This window comes from Canis lupus, chromosome 20, assembly GCF_011100685.1.
Source record: "Canis lupus familiaris isolate Mischka breed German Shepherd chromosome 20, alternate assembly UU_Cfam_GSD_1.0, whole genome shotgun sequence".
Taxonomy (NCBI): domain Eukaryota; kingdom Metazoa; phylum Chordata; class Mammalia; order Carnivora; family Canidae; genus Canis; species Canis lupus.
The window spans coordinates 12,936,330-12,963,328 of NC_049241.1; the positions used below are offsets into that span (position 1 = coordinate 12,936,330).

The 26,999-nt window shown below is 39.8% G+C and overlaps 1 protein-coding gene and 1 long non-coding RNA gene across 14 annotated transcripts in view; one reads left to right on the top strand and one right to left on the bottom strand.

Moving 5' to 3' along the window:
- ITPR1 (inositol 1,4,5-trisphosphate receptor type 1) overlaps positions 1-26,999 on the bottom strand; it is a 319,048-nt gene that overhangs the window by 114,561 nt on the left and 177,488 nt on the right. For 8 of the 13 annotated variants that reach the window (XM_038565792.1, XM_038565795.1, XM_038565789.1 and 5 more), the window contains 9 exons: positions 26,219-26,419; positions 24,919-25,170; positions 23,573-23,698; positions 21,088-21,216; positions 16,603-16,723; positions 13,914-14,098; positions 10,007-10,155; positions 8,955-9,066; positions 3,783-3,815 (listed from right to left, as the gene is read on the bottom strand). In XM_038565792.1, the coding sequence (XP_038421720.1) occupies positions 3,783-3,815; positions 8,955-9,066; positions 10,007-10,155; positions 13,914-14,098; positions 16,603-16,723; positions 21,088-21,216; positions 23,573-23,698; positions 24,919-25,170; positions 26,219-26,419 (1,308 nt within the window). The remainder of the gene's footprint in view (positions 1-3,782; positions 3,816-8,954; positions 9,067-10,006; positions 10,156-13,913; positions 14,099-16,602; positions 16,724-21,087; positions 21,217-23,572; positions 23,699-24,918; positions 25,171-26,218; positions 26,420-26,999) is intronic. The other 5 variants (XM_038565791.1, XM_038565790.1, XM_038565796.1 and 2 more) reach the window with 1 other exon arrangement.
- LOC119864640 lies at positions 12,795-26,888 on the top strand. The gene is made up of 2 exons (XR_005374671.1): positions 12,795-13,002; positions 24,672-26,888. It is a non-coding gene; the product is annotated as an uncharacterized LOC119864640 (long non-coding RNA).

Genomic DNA, 26,999 nt, shown 5'->3' on the forward strand with positions numbered 1-26,999 from the left:
CCAAATCCTCCTGCAATAGCTTCTGTGCGCTCTGAGTGGAGCTTGCTTGCTCTATGGTTGCTAGTGTCTAACAGTAAACAGCCCCGCTGCATTTATTGGCAATTACTGCTGAAGGTCACACATCAGCAGTGAGCCTAAATTCCAGGAAAAAAAGCAGCTCTTATGTAACTGCCGCCTGAATGTTGGCAGGTGCCCAACCCAGCAGTTCACAGCAATGTAAAAAAGTAGGACACCTCTAGCCTGGGTTGGATGTCATGAGAACGCCCCCTGAAGGTGAAATTTAATAATTCTTGTGTTTCTTCCCCCCCCCCCCCCACCACCACTCCCCCTGAATTTTACAAAATTCTCCATCAGTAGCATACTTTGCTTGCAGAAGCACCTCAAGGTGGGATAAATTGAGGGCTCACTTTAAGCAGGCTGCAGCCACCCTGAACAAGTGGGAATGCCACTCTAGCTTTTCTGTTGCAATGCAGGAAGGCCATGTTGCTAGCTGACACCAGAGGCTCTGGAGATTTCATGGTTCCAAGTGACAATGATTAAATGGGGATCATATCTCAGACATGAAGAAATGCAGCATGTCCCACTGAGCACATACTTTCTAAACATACCATTCCCTTCAACAGACACATACATGAAAATGAGGTGGATTACTGTTTTGCCTACCACTTCCACCTCAGGTTTGAGTATTGGATTGAAATCATCTGTTCCGTGAGCACAGCACTTTACAGTTTAGAAAGGTGATTCACACGATTACCTGCTGGTGCTATCCACCTGGTGCTTGTTACCTGACTTTCCTGTTCGGGCAGAAGTTCCCAAACTATAGGTGTTCAACCCCCTGCACTTCTCCATTCTAGCAATTCTCATGATTGACAGCTGCCACTGAACATTAGTTTGTACTGCTGCCCATCTCCTCCACAAAACTGTGAATTTCAGAAGGGCAAATGCTATGTCTACTTGGAGGCACCAACATATTCATACCCCCTCACACCATGCCTGGAAGGTAACAGGCACTCAAATATTAGTCATATATTGGATGTCTTTAGCATTAATTGGTATCTGTTTAAAGCCAGAAGTGAGTACATGGGAATCTTCTGGGGATGATGGAAACATCTCCTATCTTGATTTGTGTGTATACATATATAGCAATTGATCAAGCTATAAACATTAAAAAAGAAAAAACCCTCCTCTTCCTGGTTTCAAATGAAATTTTGTCCTAGAAGACAACTAGGAGGGCTCCATACCATGACCTTTCCTTACAGAGACTCCGAACTCTGTCCTCATTTCACCCTGATTTCTCAGAGCACTGACAAGAGACACGGAGGCACTATGCTTTTTCACGAGTCTTTCACAGTACATCTCCTTCCTTGAGATGCCCAAGTGGCCTCTATCATCAAAAGGCAGTGGTCCTCCCCCAATCAGGGTTTCACGGGATCACCATATATGCCTCACACTATTTCAGGGGTGATTCCCCACAATGTTTAGAATTGAACACTGGTTTGCAAGCTAGGTGTGAGGCTTTGCCTGTATCCTGAGCCAGCAAGAACTCTCATTAAACTTCTGCTGAAACTCCAGCTGTGGACTGCAGGTTTCCACCAGCATACACTGACAAAAAGCTTGGTAAGAGGAGAAAACACAGGAGCTGCTTAGTTTCTAGAACAGCCATTGATGAAAAAGGCCAATCAGCCATCTCTGTTTAGAGGACCAGATCCAACAGCCTGCGGGACTGGGGACATAGTGCTGGTGTCCCAGGGTTCTGACGGTTGCCAGGGGCAACAACGAAGAGGGGATCCGCAGTTGCTTCCTCAGGGAATTTTCAAAGAATCCAAGTGGCTGCCAGAACATTCTTCTTTTATAAACAGACAGTATTCTATTTCCTAGAGTATAATTATAAACACACCTGCTCCAACTGTGGAATCTTTCCATAAGCAAGCAATAAACTCCCAGCCAGGAGACCCAAGTTCTATCTTGAGCAAGCAAACACATCAACTGATTACTATGGCGCAAAACAGTATATTAATAACATTGCAGACTCCGATTAGCGAAGGTGTTCCTTTCCCGACTTCATTTGTACTTAAGCAAATAGAAACACAACTTCAGTATTTCAGAGGAAAAGTTCAAATCAGTGAGGTATTTACAACTCCTGGTAGAAATAAGAGTAATGAGGGCACCTGGGTGGCTCAGTCGGTTAAGCATCTGGCTTCGGCTCAGGTCATGATCCTGGGCTCCCTGCTCAGCAGGGAGTCTGCTTCTCCCTTTCCCTCTGCCTTTCCCCCTGCTTATGCATGCGCACACTCTCTCTCTCTCTCTCTCTCATATAAATTATCATAAAAAAAGAAAGAAGAGTAATGAAAGGTGCCAACATACAAATTCAGCATCAGATATTTTTCTGGCACAGAAATAACCAGGAAGAGAAAGAACGAGACAGGAAATGGCAAAAATCACTGTAGTTAAAGCCATTAATTCAGTCTTTACTGTACAACCTTTTCTCACCTACTCATCCCAGAGGGCATGGCCTCCTCCCCATCCATGCCTGATTAATAAAAGGAAAAGTCTATGCTTACAGAGTTTACTGTGGCCGAACAGCAAGCACACCAAGTGAGGAGCTGAGCTGGCAGTGCACTAGCTTTAGTTTACCCACTATCTGGCTATGCAAGCTAAGTCCAGTCACTTAACCTCTCTGAGTTCCATACCTGAGAGAACTGAACCAAATTCAGTTTTATGTCTGTGATTCACTCTCACGAGGTATACCTGAACCATCTCTTAATGCTTTTGAGATGATGGTGGTAGATATTAGACAACATATTCTATCTGATTGCTCTATCCTACCCAAAGTAAGGTATTATTTGGTCTATCAAAAGAAGTAATAGTTATTTGAAGAGGAAAAGCAGGAAAGAGACTTTTTAAAGTCTAATAAAAATTTTTTTTCAGGATGCTCAATTTGCCAAGCAATTAAATTCCCTCATTTATATACTTTAATTGTATTACATGTATTGCAAAGTAAGTATATGGCAGGAAATGCTGAAAATTATTCACCAAACAAAAAATATTTCAGAGGCCCCCAAATCCCAAATAAAAGGACCAGTCATTGATCCCCAGGATAACTGTGGATAAGTAAAACTAATTTGAATACATAAGCACAGACTATCAGATGACATTTCAATTTCCTGATCTCTAGATCATTTTCCCAGATGAAAAGCCACGGATATAGTATACTCCTAATCCCATTGTAGGCCTGCAGCTAGACAGTCTCAACGAGCACTTTGGAATTCACAATGCACTTTGATAATATTTTATATCATCCCTCACACTCACACACTTTATATCATACCTTCCAACACGTGGACCAAGAGAACAGTGTTTTTTTGTTTTTGTTTTTTTACCAATTTCAAACTATATCAATGTAGTTATTTCTTTTTGCATTGATGCTTTGCATGCACATAGAAAAGCTCTTTATAAATATCAACACTGAGTTTCGGAGATAGGTTAATGACCAGCATCAACCACAATTTCAGTTGAGATTCTAAACAGTGAATGATTGAAATCTTATCACAGTTTAGAAAATCTTTATCTAGAGGCAGACGGGATCTCCAAGGACAAATGGCAAACAAACTCATGGGAAATGCTAACATAGACACAAAGGACTCAGCTCATGCCCAGAAGGCACACTACACAAAGTCAGATACTGGACACTGCAGAGACTAGGGGACAGATCACAGTGTTCACTGGAAGGGTGTCATGGAAACATCACCATGGGACATTTAAAAAAAAAATGAAATTAGGACCTCAGCATTATCCAATTCATCAATGGAAATGAGCTGGAAAAGAGAAAAAGGGGAGAAAAAGAAGGAAATGTTAGGAAATACCAACAAGCGAAGTGTTAGAAATTTCGTCTGAGCACGGAGCCTCCCAAGTTGGAGCATTGTTAGACGGGGACCACTTGAAGAGGTGCAGGGATTTGGAGTACTACCCACTACAGCTCACGGTGACATCTGCAATGCACCACACCACTCAGGATGAGGGCAGGATGCTGTCAGGCTATGTACATGGCAGGTATCAAACCTCGAAGGTCACTTATCAAGAGTTCAGAGGGCAAATTACCCAGTCAAGAACCATGGTCTTTTGGAAGAGGGTGGAGAGAGGGAGCCAAAGACTACAGTTGGATCAACGTAGCTTAGGAGAAAATTCTCTTTTGATTCATTTTACCATTCAATGGGGATCTGGAGTCCAAACTGCGATTGGGCTAAATGAGAACAAGGTTCAATTTCAGTAAATAGTATGACCAACATATCCTAAGACCAAAAGCTCCAATCCTGGTACTAGTGGTGATTAAAAAAACACATTTTCCCCCAAAGATGATTATAGCCAACTCAAGTGATATTAGTAACGAGTAAACGATTACCATCAAGTTCAAGAAAAAGAAAAAAACTAGAGCATTAATCACAACTGTGCTTGTTTAAAAGGGGAGAGATGATCCTCAAATTATTTTTATTATGCTTTGTTAATAGTATATTTGCAAATTTAAGTTCCTTATTAGAAATCTTGGTAGCTGGAAATGCTAATACTTTATTCACATAGAGAAAAGAAGCATTGGTAATTAACGGGTACTGCCAATTTGTATGAAAAGAAACGCCTGACGTTACTTGAGGTAAAAACTCTGTAGTAGTAAAACAGCTACAACTATTTAGAAGAGAAAATAGATTTTAAATAAATTCTGAGATATTCTTTTATATTAATTCTTGTCTTCTGAATTTCTTTCCAAAGCTCTTTCACTAATAAAAAACCTATAGTAGACCACAGAGAAGACAACATATAACTATGCTCTCTTTTCAAGCTGGGTCTAAGGGCTTTTGATATTCTTTGAGTTACAGAGAGATTCATTAAATTTTAGAGATGGTTAGCTATGGGAATTTTTAATCTTTTTTAAATAAAGACATGGTCTAATTTGTGGATTAAAAGCAGAGTTTAGTAGGCATTGCACACAAAGAGTAGTGACAAAGTCCTGATATAATTTTAAAGTTTATTAACTTTGAATACACAGGATAGAAAGACATTGTAAGCCTCATACAAAACCGTATTTCACTGTTATTTTGGTGATCATTTTTAATATTTATATTTACCACTCTATGAGACAATATTCATTGTTGGTCCTCTGCATTTTAGAAACATTTTATATATATATATATATATATATATATATATATATATATATATTATATATATATATTCCTAAATGATCATGATGAAATTTTTGTGACAATCTTCTTCTAGCAGCCCTGAGCTTGGCATCATATGTGATAATTCTTGGACAGGCACTTCTCAGAGAGTTGACCAAGGCAAGAGGACAGATCGCTGGCTACTTACTGACTTGATGCTTTCTTTTGGGACCTGACCAAAACCACAGGTCGTGGATGACCCTGGGACAATCACAATTTGTAAAGCCAGTTTGCCATTAAGTGGAGACTATTTTCAATTAGGTAAGACATCACAACTGAGCTGAAGATGAGATGTTTAAATTTTGCTATGTGCAGTGCTGTCAGGGCCACTGCCCCATGTCATCACATAATGAAGTAACAATCAAAACTTTAATATTAAAATTGTGGGTGGACTTCAAAACATTCAAATGGTGTCAATCACCAGTGATAGAATGGAGAAGAGCAAGGACTTTGAAGTCAGGGTGTTCCAGTTTGAATTCCTGGCTCCCCCATTATTAGCTGTGTGACGACCTTAGGCAAGTTTCTCAACCTCTCTGAGCCTAAGTTTTCTCCTCCATGTATAAAATAGTTAGTAACAATATTGCTATCTCTGAGGCTGACCTGATGTAAGGTAAGAGGTATATTTAGTATAGCAGCTGGCACCTAACGAGAAGTCAAAGAATGTACTTTGAGACACCAATGGGGTATGCACAGCATTTAAAAAACCTCAGTCAGTCTTACAGTGATTCTGCTATGCTTTAGTCTATCTGGTAGTGTGAGTGGTAGTACTCAATGGTTGTTTTTTTTTGTCTTTCCAGACAAGTAGATCCATACAAGCACACCAACATTTCAACATTTTTTAACAGGATAACAAAGAATGATCTCTGCTTTCATTTTCATCTGTGACTTGGACAATCCAAAATATTAAATGAAAACATGAATAAAGACATCTATGTCTCATCATTTTTGAGGATTATGGCTTAGAAGACAAGAAAACTTGGCCCACAGATAGGGTGAACACCACCTGTGGGATGGGAGGAAAGGGCGGTGCACTGGCGTTCAGGACCCTGGCTTTCTTGATCCTGTCACACACTTGCCATGTAACCTTGGGAAGTCACTTCAGCTCTCCGCCATGGCCTCATGTATGGAGAGAGGGCTGGACAAAAGGATGCCAGACCAGACTATGGCCATGAAGACTCAGAATCAGGCAGAGAGGCAGAACAATTCTGGACATCCCAGGAGGGCATTAGTCATGGGACAAATTCTACTTAAAAGACAACTAATAGGAAAATTGGGCCAGGAAGACGGAAATGACCTCACACTTGCCCTTGTGCCCTGAGCATCCAGTCCAAAGAACACCTCATTTATTTTATCAACTAAAGCCAACTGGTTTGCCTGAGAAAGGTTAGTTCTTTGGCTCTGGGTTCCTTCCACTCTTGAAAGAGCTGGCCTGCCCCATACGTCATGCATCTTTAGTCAAACAGGGACAGCCAGCAAAGCATCAAAACCATTTTCAAAAAGCTTTACTAAAACAGGACGAATTTAATAACCACTACCGGAGCGGAAGAAATGGAAATGGTTTAATGCAACACCCCCCCCCCCGCCACCCCCCACCAACTCTTTTAAATTCAATGTGAATAGCTAAGTAGCATTTTCCCACAAAGTATGGAGCCAGAAGCATTCTAAGTATGTGCTATAGGTACTAAAGATGTTGACTAACATGGGTTTCTGGAAAGTCTTCCTTGGTTGCATGGCGTTTCCCACATCTGCCTATGGTATTTTCATATTCAAGAAGGGATAGGAGAGCCCCAACCAGACTGGAAAGACATGCCATCTTTCCTTTAAGACTCTCTCTGCTTGGGTGTGGCTAATTTCTTCACCAGCTGAAAAAAAAGAATGTGAGCCAGGGACTAAGAACCTCTTCTAAACTCTGACAATTTACTCTTTTATAGTGACTTCCACCTACTGCCCTCTTAAAGTCCCAGGCTCTATCATTTTTCATAAGCTTTATAACAGATAATTTTACAACATCTCAGACCCAGTATCTCCCATGGTCTGTGACGATGTTCTCCCAGTTAGCACCAACAGGCATGGAACGTGAGCGGGGAAGCATACCTTCCCTGTGTCCCAAAGACTCTGAGGTACTTAATTGCCAAGCAACAGACTCGACTCCTAGCTTTTCTAATTTCCATGATATAAAAAAAAACAAGAGAAATGGAAGTATAATCACAACTTGTAACATTTGTGGGAGTAGAGACCAAGTTTACTATAAAAATCTCAGTCACAGAAATGAACAGATATTCTAAAGAAGAGAAAACTGGTCTCCACATTTTAAAATCAAGTTTTAAGCCCCCAAAGCTACAAATATACTCATAGCTAGTTATGGCCCTTTTGGTGGATTGTACCTTATCATGAAGAGTGAATTTCTGTAACTAGAATTATATTTTAAAACTGTTTCTTAAAACTCACTTTAAGAAAAATAAAGATCTGAAATAAATGCTAATTGTTGTCTGGTACTCTCTGCTATTAACCTTTGCCCATTCCTTTTGTTTCAGTGTAAGACCTACAATAGGCGTCTCTACAAGTGTTTGTATGAACATGATGTCTCATCATTTCTCATTTTTACAAGGGGTCCTTCACTTGTATCATTTATATTTATAAACTCTTTTCTAGCAGGTTTCTGCCATAAAGTTGCCACCAAGCTACAGATACTTATTTCCTAATTAGTTCACATTCATTCACCTTTTAATTTATGTATTTTTAAAATTTATAGTGATATTTCAAAGCCTTGTGATTTGGGGATGGTGAAGGAATTTATACTGCAAAGGGCTTGTGTACTTTGCTGTTTTATTTTTCATATTTTCACATGTGAAACTGTTCTAATATTTACATAGAATATTGCTTACATCAGAAATCAAGATCCCTACAAACTGCTATACTTGGAATAACCTGGTTGCCACCACCCACTATGACAAAGGCGGCTGTGATTTAATTATCAAGGTTTCTTACAAGGATGAATCAGTGACTTACTGGGTATTTTGACAAATCAATGACATCAGTGGATTTACCTACTCATAAAATGCTGCTCAAGTGGCTAGGAAACTAATGGTGAACATACTACCTTCAAATGAAAACTGGTGGAATTTTGATATCAGGCCTCAAATTTTTTTAAGGGAGGTGGGTAGAAAGGAGGGGCAATGAGATTGTTTTTATCCCACTTGGACCAAAATCAAAAGTGTGAGGAATGGTCTCTGTCATCTTCGCTCACTGCCTATGCCAAGAAGCAGCATGTCCCAGGGATTGCCCATTTCCCAGTCTGAGCTAGAAATGGTGATGTGTTTGCCTGTCCTAATTCCAGTTAGAACTGGAGGGAGTTTCTTAGTACACTGGAAGGATTGTGCAACATCTCACCAGAAAGAAGCAAGAAAACCCACAGGTATGCTTAGCTGGAACCCAAAACTCAGGAATGCAAACCTTGATACACAAGAGGCATTTGCATTTCCACTGGGAATTTAGATGAAAAATCTTATTACTATTTCCCTGACATTAAATTACGTGGCAAGCAGCCTATAAGACAACTAAATATATATGACTTTTAAAAGAGAAGGCATATGATTTAGCTACCTTTCATGACAGGATAATTAGCTTTAAAAAATAAGTCCCTTCGGGTCAATATGCCTGAATACAGTGGATTTCTAACCCACCATCCCACTTCAATTTAATAGCGAAACCTTGTTTTGACAAGAAAATAAAGTTCAGTACCTTTTCTCCATAGCCTCTATCTTTGGTCATCATTTCTCGGAGAGTCTGTAGGACCTTAATGCAGAGTTTCTCCTCATTCTCCTCTAGCAGCTGTTTAGTATGCTTTATTAACCTGAATGGGGCGGGGGGGGGAAACCATGCATTAGGTCCCTGAAATGATCTTTAAATTTAACAAACACACACTTCACAAGCAACTTATTGTAAGTAGTCAGTTAATGAACAAATATTTATCAAGGACTCCCAGGCTAGACATGCTTCGGTGCATTCACTTGTAGGGATAGCAGCCAGTTAGGGGCTCAATGGCGTCTAAACAGCGACACCCACTGGTCAGTAACAGCAAAAGGGCTCACGGGCAGGACTCTACACAGGAGGGAGAGACATTTGTAGGGAGAGGAGATGAAGGACAGAGGTCCATTCAAGCCTGTGAGTTTATGGGGTGTGGCTTTTTATCCACTAAGGAGTGCTGATAATATCACTAAAATACGCCACCAGTATAAAAAAACCCCATGAGAATGATCGTTAAGGAGAAAAAACACTGTTCCTTCCTCCATAATCTTTCTTGTCCTTTGAGGGGACCAGAAAAGTGTGAAATTCAGAGGCAGAGTCCATTCTCAAGTTAAACAACCAACCAATCAGAGATTTCTGGTCATGGAACCAGTTGTTTCTTTTAGATCATGTCCCAAGGCATAAACTAAGAAACCACAAAGATGTTAGGATAAGACTGTGGGGTCTTGGTAGGTCTGAGCTTTTTGAGGGCAGAAGGGTCATGACTTCTCTTCATCTGTATTGAAGCCCACAGCAGGCACTCTGTCAGTTCTTGTGGCACAGAAGATGATCGGTTATGCAGTTAAAAGGAGAAATTCTCACCAAAACAAGTTTAAGTACATCCAAACCCACAAACTTAATTTAGAAGGTCAGAACAGGACTCTAACACATGACCTTGTACTCATCAAAGTCAAAAACCAGGCGGGCGTCTGCCTCTTCATGAACAAGTGCTTTGTCTGGTCAGCAGGGCTCTGCAACTGACCACCCCAGAGCGGGAGGCTGCTTACTTGCAAATGAAGCCACCACTTTCGCACTTTCTTCTGGCATCTGTGTTCTCTGGGAAAAGCAGCTCAGGTCTGTGGAGCACATCCACGAGCACAGATAACTCTGCCTGGACCAGGGGCCTTAGACGGTCCTCCAGGGCTGAGACGATGTCCTGGAACAGAAGTACAGCTTTGGTGATCAGTTCAGGCAGAGGCTCACTACAGGAGGGTGAGAACATTCATTTCTGACCTCAAAAATGACCACAAGCTAGGCAAGGTTAGAGTACCCTATTAGTACTGTCTGGTAAATTTCTCAAGTTATTAAACATTGCCCCGGGGGTATCTAAAGCCCAAGTTCCTGAGGCAGAGAACAAGGTAAAAACAGCCCCACCAGCCCTTCTATTGAGATGATCCTTATGCCACTCAAGGGATCATTCCACAAACTTCAAAGTATGATGCAAAAAGTACATTCAACAACATGGAAAAATGTCTACAATGTGAGAGTGAAAAAAATGGTTAAACAATACCACGGATTATATGATCCAAGTTTTTAGAAACAACTTTACTATCTAAAGGATATATACCAAATATTATCAAAACATCACTACTGTTTTTTTCTGGGTAGTGGGATTGCAGATGATTCTAAATTTCTTCCATAAATGGGTACTTGTGAGTACTAGCAAATTATTTCCAATGAGCACGAATTATTCATATAATAAAAAGTCATACAAAAATGAGCACACAAATGAATGAACATGCTGTATCAACATGCTAAATACATGTACCCTGATAGCATGATGGTCTTCAAATGCAAAACACATAGCTGTAGGAGAGGAAAACAGAGAGAAGTTGAAAGAGCAGCAAAACCAACACGACAAACACCATATAAAGGCAAATGGCAGAAAACAGATGAGAAATTATCTTCAAAAGATGCTAAAGTCTGCTGGATGGCTTGGTAGCTCAGAACCTAACTAGAAGCATGCTGGCTAAGACAGGGGCTGAACACAGCATGTTGGATGATATAGGCAGGCCTAGTTAACCAAGGAGATTAGCATGGCAAAGGCCACTTAAATTGCATTCAGCTCAACAGGAGATCCAAATTTCACAGGGAATGTTCAAAGAAGAACTGATTTATCTTTTACCCCAAAACTGAAACGAAAACATGTGAATATTATTTTCTTATATTTAACAAAATTTGTAATCACTCAATAATATTTAGGATACATAAAGAATGCATAAATCAATCAAATTCTTTGGCAGGGGGAAATTTTCCCAATAAGAGCATACTGTAATACCCCTTAATTCATATTGACGTTCACAAAACAGTCAAAAAGAGGGTCATTTTTGCAAAATTCTCTCACTTTCCCCTTTGAGAGTACATAAAGCTCTCTATGGCATTTGCAAGGGATTGAAGCAGTTCTTCAACATCAGATTCATCAAATCCTGCATCTTTTGCGAGGTTTGAACTTTACATTGCAATTGACTTGCATTGTATTGTCAAATGTTTAACAGTCAGCAATCAAGGAGAGACCAACAGATAAGAATGGTGAAGCAATGGGTAGGGAAATATGCTGGTGTTAGGTGAGGGGGATGTATCAATGGGGTTTAATTATATAAGTAGTCAGTCTGCAAGTGAACGTTCTTACATTATGATAACTTCTGCTGTCCTAGGCAATCTTGTAACTACAGAGACTCAGACAATAAATCATTAGATAAGGAGGATCCTTTGAGCCGCTAGTCAGGTCTTCATAACAAGCATTAGCTAGGTTACATATTTTATTTCCCAAGAATATATAATAAATCCAAGAAGAGCACAAGAAACTGGTGTGTTTGGTTGCAGGTAATTCATTTAGTTTGAACAGGCAAAAATATTGTGCATTCAAAGTTATGAATCTACAATATGCCTCCCCTTTAAAAATATAGTAGTCAGGAAGCACTGTATTTGTAACCAAATTATCTCTAAGACTGGTCTGTCACAGTAAGGACGAAAATATTTCCCTCACCTAAGAACTCCTTCCTACTTTCGCAGCTCTATGGGCTCCAGCCACACTAACCTTCCTTTGGTCTTTGAATGTGTCATATTCTGTCCCATATGATGTTCTTTTCACCTGCTGTTTTCTTCCCTTCTATTCCTTTCCTTAAGTAAGTCCTACATTCCTCTGATCTTGGTTCCAATGTCACTCCTCAGTAAAGCCTTCTTGGATCACCATCCCAGCTCTGGGCACAATTGGGTTCCTCAGCAGCCTTCCATAGCACTTCTCACTTCTCTGCAGCATTGTCTCTCGTCATTTTACTTGTATCCATGTGATTAGCTGACTAATGTCTGTCTTGCAAAACTCGAGAAGCTATGAAGGCAAAGATCATTTGTGGCTTTGCTCACCACTGTTACCCTAGTGCCTAGGATGAGTGGGGCCGATGAATGCATCTCTAGGCAGGTTATGTAACCTCATGAAGATTCATTTATTTTATCTAATGATAACTATTACAGTCATAACAGCAATGACAGTAATAGTAATAATCATAATAGCAGCTGTCATTGATCAAGTGTTCACTACACACCAGCTCTATTCTATGCCACATATATGTAACCGTATGTTCCAAAGATACCCACTGCAATATATCTTCTCTTGCATGTTCCTCTTACACTGTATCACTGACACTCTTCCCATCAAACGGTGGTCTATATGACCCTTCCCATGAACCTCAGTTGACACTTGTGACTGCCTTGACCAACAGAATTTGACACAAGTGATGCTATATGACTTCTGAAACCATGTCATAAAGGCATTATAGCTTCCACTGTCTGTCTGCCTCTCTCTCTCACTCTCTCAGTGCTCATCTTGGGACCTGGCACCACGCTGCAAGTAAGCACCAACCTCACGTGGGGACACTACATGTAGATGCTTCCATTGACAACTCCAGTGAGGGTCCCAACATCAACTACCCAACATATGCAAGATTTTAAGATAAGTCCAACTGCAGCTGCCATCTTACCGAAACTACTACATTCAAGACCTTGGGTAAGAAACACTTTACTGAGGCCAGCCAATCTCTAGAACAACAGAAAAGCATGAAATAATGGCTGTTGTGATGTGTTAGGCAGGCACTAAGAACCAGCCTTGTAATCCTCATATCAACCCCCTGAGGGAGGTGTTACTATTATCCTACCTTACAAATGAGGAAACTAAAGCACAGAGAAATAAAGTAACCTTCCCAAGGACACATCATTTCTAAGCAATGGAGTCGGGGTTTGACCTTAGGCACTGGCCTGAGATCATGCCCTTAACTGCTGCAGCAGGCTCAACTTTAGTGTGAGAATCTCCAACTGTGGCCCAGGTTGTGAGAGAGAATCCCTTGAAGAGCTTGTTAAAGAAAGATGTCAATGTTAAGATGTATGTTTAAGTGTTTCACATACACCTAATACTCACTACTCTCCCCTTAACAAAGGGACAGATATCTTCATAGGTGTTAAGAAAAAAGTACAATCCAGGTAGAAGTTAGTAATACTTTATTTTCAGTTGGAAAAAAAAAAAAAGGCTTTTTTCTTAGGCATTATTATACTTATCTGATTCAAGAGGCTAAATATTCCAGGGTGATAAAAATAATGAAGCTCTCATGCCCTTATTTTAAGTATCCTTTTGTAATACTTAAATATTCCTTCCTGATAAGGGCAGAGTCCCCATTCTACATAAAGAAATCTGTAAATCAATGAATAACCTTTAAAAACCATGACTTTGTTAGGAGCTTTTCTCTTCCCAAGTAGCTTTACATTTCTTGGTCCTACATGTATTACTGTACTTGACTATCCTCTCATATGCTGACATCTCTCTATGGCCAAACTTGGGTTTTTCTCTGGCTCATGGATGCACTGCTGTGTGGGAACCACATTAGGCCTAGGCTCAGGTTCACTCCTCTCTGGGCCAGGCATTACCTGCAATCTCTCAATGATATTCCGGTAGTCTCTAGAAGCCGCCAGAACAGAGTCTCTGCGAGCCGCATTGCGGGCAGTCAGCCGCCAGTTCATGGCAGTTTTCTGTACAATGTTGTGGGACTTCAGAAAGAGGTTGTTGACTTGGCTGTCGAGGTCCACAGGAATAGCAATGGCCCGGCTCTTGGCTACACAGAACAAAGAAGACTCATGAGCCTCCAACTTGCATGGGAGAAGCCCCAAAGACAGACTTAACTACCCATCACCCCTCAGGTAGATTTTTCCATGCCCAAAACATGTCACTTGCATGGCACTGAATGTGAACACTGAGGAGCTCAAATGAACTTTTCCATCCTTTGGTCAGGGATTTTCGATGTGAATTCGGGGGTTGGGGGGGAGGCAGTAGCTTAGAGATATGTTAACATATTCTAAGGTCAAAGTTTAGGCAAGTCAGTTAAACTTCAATGGTTTCTTCAGTGATTGACAGACATCCTAAGGCATCTTATGTGTTCAAACATTTTAAGAATTATCAAGATGGGGATTCATTTGGCTAACAAACTATTTTTTCCAAAAAGTCTTAGTGATATTCTACACAACAATCTACAAAATGCCAATTCAAGCCAAGCATAATACAAATGATAACATTTATAATAACATAAGCTATCCTTCCTATTTAGGCTCTTTTCTTCCCCCTCTTAAGCTCCAGTATAATCATGAGAAAAGTAACAATCAAGCCCACAAGGGGGGATGTTCTACAAGACAGCTGACCAGCATTCTTGAAGACTGTTAATGCCATAAAAAACAAGTAAAGTATGAGGCACTGTTGCAGACCAGAGGTGACTGGGGAGCTATCACAACTAAATTCAACATGGGAGCCTAGACTAAATCTTGGAACAGGTAAGGGACATTTACGAAAAAAAGTGGTGCCCAGTCTGGAGTTTAGTTTATAGCATTGGGCCAACATCTGTTTTGTAGTTTTGACCAAAACATCCTGGTGATGTAAGATGTTGACAGTAGAGGAGACTGGATGAGGAATATATGAGAACTCTGTGTGTTATCTTGGCAACTTTCCTAGAAGTCTAAAATTATTCCAAAATAAAAAGTTTAATAAAAAAAGGTAAATAAGACCAACAATCCTTTTTTCCATATGGAAAATCCAACAACCTCCAAAAAACAAGACAACGATTTCCTGTCTTCAATGCTTTGTGAGACCGGAAGCAAGGAAGGTGCTATATTACCTGAATCTAATTGCAAAAATGACACCAACACCTGGAAGAAGCAATCTGAGAAGCAACTGTTTAAATCCCAAAAAAACAAAAAACAAAAAACCACACAGTTTGAGGAAAGGAACCATCAGCCAGCCAACAAATTTCTGACACTTTAATAAAGCAGTTGAGAAATCTGGGGAAACGATACAAATAACATAAAAATAAAAACCAGGATGCATAGCATATAGTTAGCTAGCAACTATGTGCCTTGGATAATCTTTTTGAAGATAAACCATGAAAACAGTAAACTTTGGTGTGATTTTAGACAGGAGGAGGTATCCCTCAAGGAATACAGGTCTGAATTCCTGCGGTGCTGTGCTGTTTTCATGCTTTGCCACTTTACAGACATCACCTCCCTCCATCTTTTCTCAGTGCCAAGACAATTAAAACATTGCATCTTCCTAATGAGCATTGGGCTGGTCAACTCGGCAACCTGCCCAAACTTTATGCAACAACTTCGTGATGTATGATCCTGTATGGGCAGAGGAATGAGTTTTGGTGATACTTTCTCAGAGCCCTGGTTCTGAGATATCACATTATGAACCTATAATGTACACACTTTCAAAAGCCTCATCTCTTATTGTGACGTGGTGCTGTGTAAGTAATAAAAAGACACCAATACCTACCAGACAAGACTCAGGGAAATCAGGATGGGATGACTGAAATCAGGCAGGAAACCCTAATAAACACTATCTGTATTTGCTGGACAGCTATTAAACAGTGCTAAGAACCCTCCTGCTTCTTCTGCTGCCTGTCTGCAGGATCTAAATAGCTACTATGGGGAGATAACTTTTCTTAAATTTAGGCGGGAAGATGATTCCTTTGCTTAACAGTTATGAAGGGGAGCAGGACTAAGGAATAGAGTCTGATTAAGTCAGGGTGAAGGGAGCAGTAATTTTCATGACTTCCTTTCAAAGCTGCCAGTGAAATGACGAGGGAGGGGTGGGGAGGAAGGAAGGGAGCACCATTTATCATCGAGAGGCAAAAGGGATCAGTGTACCATTTCTGAGAAAGGATGTTCCTTGGGATCTGACGTGTACTTTGCAGGAAGTTTCCATAGGGTCAAATACATTTACTAGAGTAAACTAGTTTCTTGAATGAGAGACTTTTCAGAGCCTTGAATTAGCTCATGTGTACTGTGACTTGCCAAGAGTTGCCTAACATTGAACCATGCATAGATTCTTATTTTTCAAAGCCTAGCTTTCTTTGGGACTTACTGGCTCTTAACTTTGGGAGATGCTGGCTTGGTAGATAAAAGCAAGGGTTAAGCAATCAAGAAGACCTCAGTGCTAGTTCTGCCTCTGCAACTTTCTGAGAGCAGGGCTTTAGAAGAGCTAGAATAAGTGCTAAAGAAACAGCAGCCTTTATTACTATTAGGCAATTCATTTTCATTGCACTCAATCCAAACTGCACTGATATCTTACCCACATCAGAGAGCACCCGAATACAGCTCTCCACAGAGGCTTTTTGGCTTGGCATTAACCAGTTGCAGTGGTAAACTCGGAACACACCTTGCAGCAGTTGCACAAAGACAGGCTGGCGAGTCTGCAAGGAAGAGAGGCCAAGAGACAGGTGGTATGACTTTCCCGCAGATCACTGATACACTGATCAGAAACAGACATTGCACTGAACCGTGCGTTAATGGTAAGACTCTTTGCAAGAGTGAGAAGGGGTGACCAGTTATGAGCAGGATTCCAGAAGTTGCCTAGCCCAAGGAGGAAAAAATCAGAAGCATTTTAAGGTCATCTACAAACTTGACACCATCCAAGTCTGACCAGAAGAACAAACAGTGGAATCAATGTCTGAAAATGGGTATTCTTATCCAGTTACCAACTGGCTATAGGACTTGAGGCAAATTACCTCAGGTCCCTGAGCTTTAACTTCACCCAATACATTGAATTGAGGCAGATTAACCCAAAGTTCTTTCCAGACACTATTTCCTATAAGTAGAACCTGTGTTTTTAATCAGCAAAAAACAAACTGATAAGTGGATCTCACTGAGAATGCTTACTTATTTCTAGCAATGTCTCCAATGATATTAAACAGAAGATAGTTCTGATGGTTATTCTAAGTATTCATTTACTAATAAGTTAACTCTATAGTAGGATCTATCCCTATGACAGTATAAACCTATACTCTTTTTAAAATGAAAGAACAATGTTTACTTAATCAGTTTGACAGTGATTTCTGAATGCATTTCAAAGTTATTATGGTCTTTATTCGAAGCTACCTGGGTCAGGGTAGCTTTGGACCTGGAAGGCAAGCATTATTGTGTACAGTGAGTCACTCCACTGGTTTTTAATCTGGGGGACGAGGACTTGTGTAGTCCCTCCAAAAAACAGCAAATATAGCAAAGAGAAAAAGCACTGAAAAACTTAGGTTTCTGAGATGGAAAAAAAACAACAGAAAGTGCTGGGCAGGGGGAGGAATTCTATTAGATGAAAATACAGCAGGTTAATAAAAATTCAGAACCTGTTCTATGAACAATGTTCAGAAACTTACACATAATAAGTGCCACATTCTTCAAGCAAAAAGTTCATTTAGGACCTCAACTAACAACCCTGTGGCACACGAAATTGCCTTATGCTATAAATAAAAACTGGAGCCCCAGAAACGGTAAAAGAAAGTATACAAAAGAATAATAATAATAATAAATGGTGGCAGAGCAGTGAGTTGGCTTCTTTGAGCTCCTTCCACTAAGTTCACCTGCAAACCAGAATCTCTCATTTTTTTTTAAGGAAGTACTTTCTGTTCTACACCTCACAGCCACCCAAGAGAGCAAACTGTTACTAATAGAGGACAGGATCATAGAGATCCTGAGACAATGGCTGAGAAACCCTGATATTAAGCTCCTGAGCACAAGGGTCCCATAAGAGAAGCCATTTATGGAGAATACTTCCCACGTGCTAAGTGCTTTTTGCATATCTCACTGTACCCTTCTCACCATGACCCAAGAAAGTAACAGTGGTATCATCACCCACCCCACTGGCTAGTATATGCTGGAGTTGGGATGAGAACCCAAAACCCAAACTCAAAGAAAAAAGTATCCTTTAACTAAATTTATTCAAGCGAACCAATATTTATTAGGCCTCTACTCTGTTCCCATCCGACCCCTGGATAAACAAAAGATGAATTAATTGGCCAGGGTAGCTACCTCCTAATTACCCCTTCCAATGGGCAATCTGGGGGCATGAGCTCATGTGACCTCTTGGACTAAAGAACATGGTTGCCCATCACCTTCTTCATAAAATCCTCCCTTTTCTGAGATAATGAAGCCCTGTTTGTTCTTAATCCCATCCTGTGTGTGTGATAAAGACCTTCCTCTGGCCTCTTTTGTATCTTGTCTTTAATTATTTGCACTCTGCTCAGTCCCTTTTAGTAAACAATTTCTATTTCCAGGCCACAACTTCAATCAGAAAATGTTTATATTTGGATTCTACTATTTCCCTCTCCTGAGTCTCACAGATACATTTATTATCTCAAACAGTTAACATCTACTAGGTTCCAGGCACGAAGCAAGAATAGGGACAGAGCAGCACCTGAGGCAACTGTGCACATAAGGCATAACTATGCCTTTCTTACTGTACCTTACAGTCTAGTGGGGAAAAGCACAAGTTCCTATTTATAAAGCACCTCCTATGTGACAGGCATTATGCCAGATGTTTCATAAACATTATCTCTAGTGCTCACAAAAACCTGCAAGGTTGGTATTATGTTCCTGTTTCAAATGTAAGCAAAGAGGTTCTGAAGTTCAGTGACCAAGGCAAGTCCAAAGAGCTGGTAAAGGGCAGAGTGAGGATTCGAAACCAGCTTTATCCTGCTCAAAAGTCTCCAAAATTTTATTCTTCCTTCCTGGATCCCACAGTTCCAGCTCTTCCTAGACATTCCACTGGCAACATAAATGCAACACAGACAAACCCAAGTTCACCATTTTCCTTCCTCATATGTTTGAGTTGAAAGAAAAGAAGGAAACAAACAAAAAAACAAACAAGGAAGGAAGCCAGGAAGGACGTAAAAATCTAGCTGGGGAAATGAGGCATATGATTTTCAGCATATAAACAAAAAAAGACAGGCTATGAGAGCTCCAAAAATAGTATTCCTTGAAAATAAATGCTTTAGAAATCCATTAGCTCCCCCTTAGAAAACAAAGCTAAAACCACTTTGGACTTTGTATTCTAAGTAGATATAGACAACCTGGGTCTCACTAGGAACTTACAACATTTATATTGAAGACTCATCTCTCTGACAGTTCTAGCTTATTAGGTGGTCCAAAAATTGGTTTCAGTCTAAAGGCAATATGAGCAAAGAGTAGTGACCAAGATGGAAAACCAAAACAAAAGTTCCTGTTTAATGGTTTTCCAATTAATTTGATTGATTTACTTTGACATTTTGGTTTTGCAATACTGTTTCACAATCTATAGAAGAATGGGCATTGCAGTGGTGATTGCCACTCTAAATTATAAAAAGAAGCGAGTCCAATCTTAGTAACCAAAGCAGCTTTCTTAGTTGGCTCTTGGTGTAATAGTACTTGGTGAGGAGCATGTTCTGGTCTCTAGTAACTCATGAGCTTGGTTTCTTCTTCTTCTTCTTCTTCTTTTTTTTTTTTTTTTTAAGATTTTGTTTATTTATTCATGAGAGACCCAAAGAGAGAGAGATAGGCAGAGGGGGAAGCAGGCTCCATGCAGGGAGCCCGATGCCGGACTCGATCCCGGGATTCCAGGATCACACCCTGAACTGAAGAGAGACATTCAACCGCTGAGACACCCAGGCGTCCCACGCGCTTGGTTTCCAACTGGTTTCTGCTTCCTAATTACTCAAGAATATATATAGACATTATCCCACTAAAAATTTCATACTTCAAGTTTTTGAGTCAGAGAGAAGTAGGTTGAAATCATGGTTATTCCACCTAATGGCTGTGACTCTGAGCATGGTAATTAAACTTTCTGAGTTTCACTCACTCAGCAACAAAATGAGAATAGTATCTTCTACTTCATAGGTTGCTTTGGCTTACATGAACTCTTTGTATATTAATGACATGTAACAGTATCTAATTAATGTACTGTATTATACTGACCATGAATCACCCTTCCCTTGGAGAATTTACCTTCGTTAGGATTATTTGTCTGTAGTCCAACAACCCTGGGCCTCCCATCAACCCTAGGACAGCATCTACCTCTTTCCGTGACAAGGATGGTTAATATTTCTCTTCTGACCAATGGAGACTAAGATCAGCTTTTATTCTGCAGGCTGTACGAATGCACCTGCAGTAAGACTTGCAAGGCAGTTGAGCCAGACGGAAGTTATAAAAATAAGAATGATTTTTCCAAGTCAAAGAATGAAATAATCTCCAAGGCTCCATGGATTTGTACCTTTGAAACTGGAAGTACAGTGAGAATCCTCATGCAAGGCTGCTGCAGAGCGCAACCCCAGGAGCGCCACACACAGTGGAGTACACATGTCAATGGAGTCACGCCATGTAGCAGCCCTGCTGCCATGGCTGTCACGGCCTCTCACGCTATGCACCACTTTGGATGCACTCTAGGCACACACTTGGGAGTAAGAACGGAGATCTCCAAATGTGTTTTTTAGAAAGTGTTAATAACATGCTAGCATGTATCTGAAAGCTGCTTCTCCTTCTGAGGTTGTAAAGGAGCAATCAATAAGATTGAAGGGAGAAGAAAAGGCATCTTAAGGGAAAAAAAATAAATAAATCACTGATAGAATTATCTGGTATGGAAAAGCATCCTCAGGTGCTTGTTTAGCCGAGGGGCCCTCCACAGAAAGAAAAGCATCTTGTATGAATGCCTTGCAGAATGGCTCCTGTACAGCTGCTCAGTACCAAATCTGCACCAACAGTCACTGCTGAAGCTCGGCCATGAATATTCTGCACCTGCACTTGTGTTTCTTACCTGCAGCGTCGTGCTCTGGTCTGAGAAGGGAGAACTGAAGAAGGTAGTAACAATACTCATGACAATTTCAGTAACGTACTTCTCCAAAATTGAGTCTGCATGTTTCCTGTCACTGGTGTTGTTACAGGCCTGCAAGGCAATTGGATGCTTCAGACATTAGGCCAAAACCTGCAAGTCAGTTGTAGAATTCAGAAATCTGTGACTACTCCTGCTGGATACCCTTAACAAATGAAAGGTAAAGGCTTGTAGGTCAATATTTCTACCTCTAAGATATTAAAATAACAATAACAATAAATCAAGCAGAAAAAGAAGCCAGTCAACTCAGATATAACATATTGATGGACAAAACATTAAAATTGGTATGGGCCCTAAAAGCCATTGGTTTCAAGTTCCTAGCCACGTGTGGCATATCTAAAACCTTAAAAGGCAACAAAAGGCATAGTACCTACAGTTGTCTTTACTTTCCCCTAAAAGTAAACTGTCTTCCTGGTTAAGCCATTCACCTGTTGTAGGCCATGGTTTCCTAATTCACATAATCAAGAGAATCAAATATATCAGTGAGGTCCACTGTGTGTGATATTCTCCAAATCTACAACATTCTTTCACAAAATAAAAATGTTACGGTAGCCTAACATACAGAGTTGTCAAATCACTATGTTGTACAGTGGAACTAATATAACATTATGTGTCAATTATACTTCAATTTTCAAAAAGTTACTGATTTACCAGAGGGGAGGGGAATGGGGGGACAGGGCAACTGGGTGATGGACATTAAAGAGGGCATGTGATATAATGAGCACTGGGTGTTACATAAGACTGATGAATCAGTGACCTCAACTTCTGAATGCATTATATGTTAGTTGAATTTAAATACAATTTAAATTTTTTTTTAAAAGTTACTGATTTGCAATGCTGTTGAAAGTAGTGCGCTGTGAGTCAGAGTCACTGCCTTTAAGTTTTGGGATAAGAAGAGACATCAGATTTTACTTGATTCTACTTAATTTTGCTGCTTAAAATAAGATCAGATATTTAAAAGAAAAGGTTTAGAAAATACATTTTTAAAAATCAAGTTATACTACCAAATTCAATAGTCCTACAGTTTGAGACACTAACATTGCTTATAATAAAAATTTATGAACAGCAAACAAGAATCAACTTTTATTAACTAACTACCATGTTCTAAGCTTAATGCTGAGCAGTTTGTAGGCAAATAAAGAGAATGAAGTTAGTTACTGATTTTACCTTTCTGAATAATGTCATGTAGAGGTCAGCAAAGTTAAGGTGGCTGCTTTTATAAATAAAGTTTTATTGGAACACAGCCATGCCTACATGTTTACATATTGTCATGGCTGCTTTCAAACTACCAGGGCAGAGTTGAGTAGTTGTGATAGAGACCAGATGGCCCACAAAGCTGAACGTATTTAATATCTGGTCCTTTCCAGAAAACTCTGCTCAGCACTGATTAAAAAACAAAACAAAACAAAACAAAGCAGGGGTGCCTGAGTGGCTCAGTCAGTTAAGACTCTGACTTTGGATCTCAGCTCAGGTCTTGATCTCAGTGTCATGAGTTCAAGTCCCACACTGGGCTCCAAGACAGGTGTAGAAGCTACTTTAAAAAATATATAAAATCAAAATGAAACAGGCCTTCCATTACAATCTCTAAAACCTAGATTTATGGGGTTAAAAGACTAGGGGGAATTCGAGATTTAAAAAATACATATATGTCTGTGATACCATTACCTGAGTATTATGAAATAAAGTCCTTGATTAGGAATAAAACAAGTTCTTGTAACATTCCTTGTCTTATACTGGTAACTGTACCATGAAGCAGAAAATATGACAATCTAGGACTCTACAATGCACTTAACATTATATTTCCAAAATTAAGATTCATCTCAAAATTATCCTTTCTTGGTTACTGGCAACTTCTACCCCAAATCCACCACCACAAACCTCATACTGAATATACGGTATACCTTGTTAGGTAGTAGGTCTTGCGGGCTTAGAATTAATGTTAAGCTTAGAGCAAAAACAAATCAAGAGTATGAAGCCCCACCCAATTGCTGGGTAGGAAAACAGATGCAAAGGCAAGTGCTTTACAAAATCCTCGACACCACACTGGAGGAGAGAAATGCTCAAGCTCAGGAAGGTGTCTGAGGAGAAATATCATCACGGAAAAGAAAACTTATAAATGTGGTTTTAATTTGTCTCACATTATTATTCACAAATCAATTCATAAGGGATGAAAGGAAAAGCAGAAATAATCCATCTTCCCTGACATGGGACGAATAAAATCTATTCTCAGCTAGGAGTAAAAGGTAGAAAGAAATGAGACATGTGCAAGGATAAGAGCCACATCTGCCTCCCTGTGCCTTACATTGGCAAGCTGAAATTATGTGGATATTTTCTTGATGCCTGCATAAGGATGTCCAGACATGCGTGAACACACACTTCTGCTCTACCCCTCCATTCCAGATAGCCTTACCCTGCAGATGTCTACGAGGAAATTCTCAAACAATTTCCACATGTGATTGCTGGTGTAAATCTCCTTCATTTCCACCTCCGTATCCACATAGCAGTGATTAAGGAAGTTAATGTATGCAATTTTAACCTGGAGATAGAAACAGACCTTTCTGGAAAAACCAATTTGATATATGTGGAATAAGAGAAATGCAAATCAAAACTATGTCAGAACAATCATTTTCATCTATCAGGTAAATAAGAGTCCAAAAGTCTGATAGAATGGTGTGTGATAAAAACACAATCTTGTCATTTTCTCCATTAAAATCACCAGTTATAACCATCTCATTATATCCACATAAGTCAGGTGAACAACCATGTAGGGCAATTACAGTACATCCATACAATAAAGTTTTTAAGTAACTATAAAAAAGGAATGTGGAATCTCTTTATGGACTGATATGAAAAGAAGAATAATGTACACAGAATATCACCTTTTGTGTTTTAAAAAGGAGGAGCAGGTAGGGAGAGGGGGAATGTCTATATACAGAATTCTAGAGGAGGTACAAGAACATAATAAATGATTTTCTGTGGGGTGGGAGGGGACAGATTAGAAGATTTTTCATAGTTTACTCAGTCTCTTTTATTTGAACTTTTCAAAATGTATTAACTTTTCAAAAAAATCCTCTAAAACACAGTAGTATATAGGAGATACATACTACATATGCTCTAAATATATGTATATTTAGTGTAAGACATAAATTAACAGTATATATTTTAAACATACAAAGGCAAACCATATACCAAATGATCCACTTTTTTGTTGTTGTCGTTTCTGTTACTAGCCAATATACATATGCAAGGAAATGGAAAGCTTGGACGGAATCCTTTCCAAAACCTAATGGGTATTTATTATGGGTGGTGGAATTATAGATTAAGTCTCCTACTGGTTACATATAGTTTCTCAATATTTTATAATCGTCACTCATTATTTTTGCAACACAAATTTTCATTTTAAAGAATAAACCTGCAGAATAGGTCTTATATGCTCATGAACTATACCTCAACCCATTCAATCTCATTTTTCAAATATTCATTCCAATCAAATTCTCTTTGCTCAACAGGCTGAATTATTAAGTTTCCAAGAGCAGAAGCACAGCAGCAGATTCCCAGTCTTCTCAAGGAGACCACAGGAAAGACTTAACATCCCCCCAACTTTCTTCATCCACAAAATTGGCATTCGAGACAATGTTTCCACCAACTGAGATCTCAGTATGAAATGAGCTGCAGGTCTCTGCACCATTGAGGTCTCATCTAGGCCAGCCACAGCTCCACACGCCATGTGCAGAGCCATGAGAAAGGCTTGCTCACCTCAGGGATGCAGTCCTCATGGGTCACGACGCGGACGATATCATCCAGTGGGAGCAGAGAGTTGCACTTTATCTCTGTGTAAACGTTCTTGCCCTCGGTACACACGGCCAAGAGCTCCACCAGGTGGATATGGTACATGAGAGGGCTGTTCTCATCCATCCGGTCCCGCTCTGACCTCATCATCTGGATCAGGGTCTGGAAAGAGGCTCTGTCGTTGTAGAACACGAGGACGTCCTCTCCCGAATTAACAAGCTATAAAAAGAACAGGGCTTGTTTATATTACAAGCCTGCAGAGGAGGTGGGGACACCATTTAAAAAATATCTATTTGCAGAGAAATAGAGATGCTCTGCCAGCATCTGCTTTCCAAAACCAGTCTCACCTATATTATTGAACTCATCTAAATTTCATTCATCGTTTCAATCAACAGATTCAGGTATATGACAGAGGCCTTAAAAAACTATCAAAGGAAGAGAAAGTCTTCAGACCAGCACTCATGTATCAAGTGGAAATGTGTATTTTAAGTTTGCACTTGCATTTCCAACCTAATAGGCTATGATTTTTCTTTTTAAAACCATTTCCATCTTTTTATGCTTGAAAAGTAATAACTCTTATGACTCTTTCATGCACTGCTTTCTCTCTTCACACTTCCAAATTATCCACTTCTCATTAAGATACACCTTCCTTTCAACCTCATCAAAAAATCAAGGCATTCTTACTTATACATTGTCCCCAGGACTGTATAGGGCTTCTCATAAATCTACTTAAGATTAAATCAATTTCAGCACTCCATGAAATACAGAAGATCCAAAAAGGGCTGGCACAGAAGTCAAAACAAATACAGTAATATTTACATAGGAACAACTCACCTTTATAAGCTCTAATTAGGTGCCAGATACTGTGATAAATACTCCACATGGATTATCTAACCTCACTGTGCCTCAGTTTTGTCTGTAAAACTGAGGACAAAGATGATACCTAACTCATAGTGCTGTGTCAAGAGATTAAATAAATGATTACATGCAAACTGATTAGAACAGTGACTAGGGTATCAGAGGCTTCCAATAAATCTTAGCTATTATTGTCACTATTATTTCACTAAGTTGGCATCTCAGCTAATACCACCACACCATCATTTTATAGGAATGGCACACTTAGGGTTGGGGAAGTCAACAGTCACACCTCCAGTAAAGTAGGATGGCCTACAATCATATCCCAGATCAATTCTTTTAATTACAGTACTCTACCTTCCACCGGAATCCTATGTTTTTTATTAGATAGGATTATAAATGCAAGTGTCACCTCAGCCATGACCATGTCTTGGCACTTTTTGATGAATTTCCCTTCTGCTTTGACGATCGTCTGCAAGAACTTTATGTACTGGACATTTCGACCATGAGTCTCAATGCAGTGGACAAAGTGCTGGACAACTCTCTCGTTGATCTCACTGCAGAGCTGGAAATTGTTCATGAAGATGTGCTGCATGGTTACTGCCTCCAGGATCTGGCACAAGAGTGAGGGCAGGAGCACAGGGAAATGGTCAAAACTCTGTGGCTAGAGCAGAGTACAAAGTGAGAAAGATAGTCTACCAAAACACACAGAGAGAAGAATTTAAATCCACAAAGAGGTATTCTCCTTTCTCACTTTCTGCCATCTTTTTAAATCATAATAAACACACAGAAAGGGAAACAAATCACTAGTATTCAACTCAATGAACTACACAGGAAACCCCAGCACCCAGATCAAGAAACGAAATGCCTCGTCACCCAATTTAACTCCTGTTTTGATTTCTGCAACCACAGATGAGTTTTGCCTGCTTTTGAGCCTCATATACTCTCTCCTGTCTGGTTTCTTTTGCTCAAAATTTGCATTTTGCAATGCTGTCAACATGTTGTTGCATGTACCAGCAGTTTGCTCATGGTCAGTGCTATGTATAGTCCGTGGCATGAATAAACTACAATGTGCTTATCTAGTCTATTGCTCATGGGCATTTGGGGGCGTGTCCAGTTTTAGGTAAGTAGTTAATACTACACTCAGTACAAATAGTGCTGCTTTGGGCATTCCTGAATGTGTCTTCTGGTAA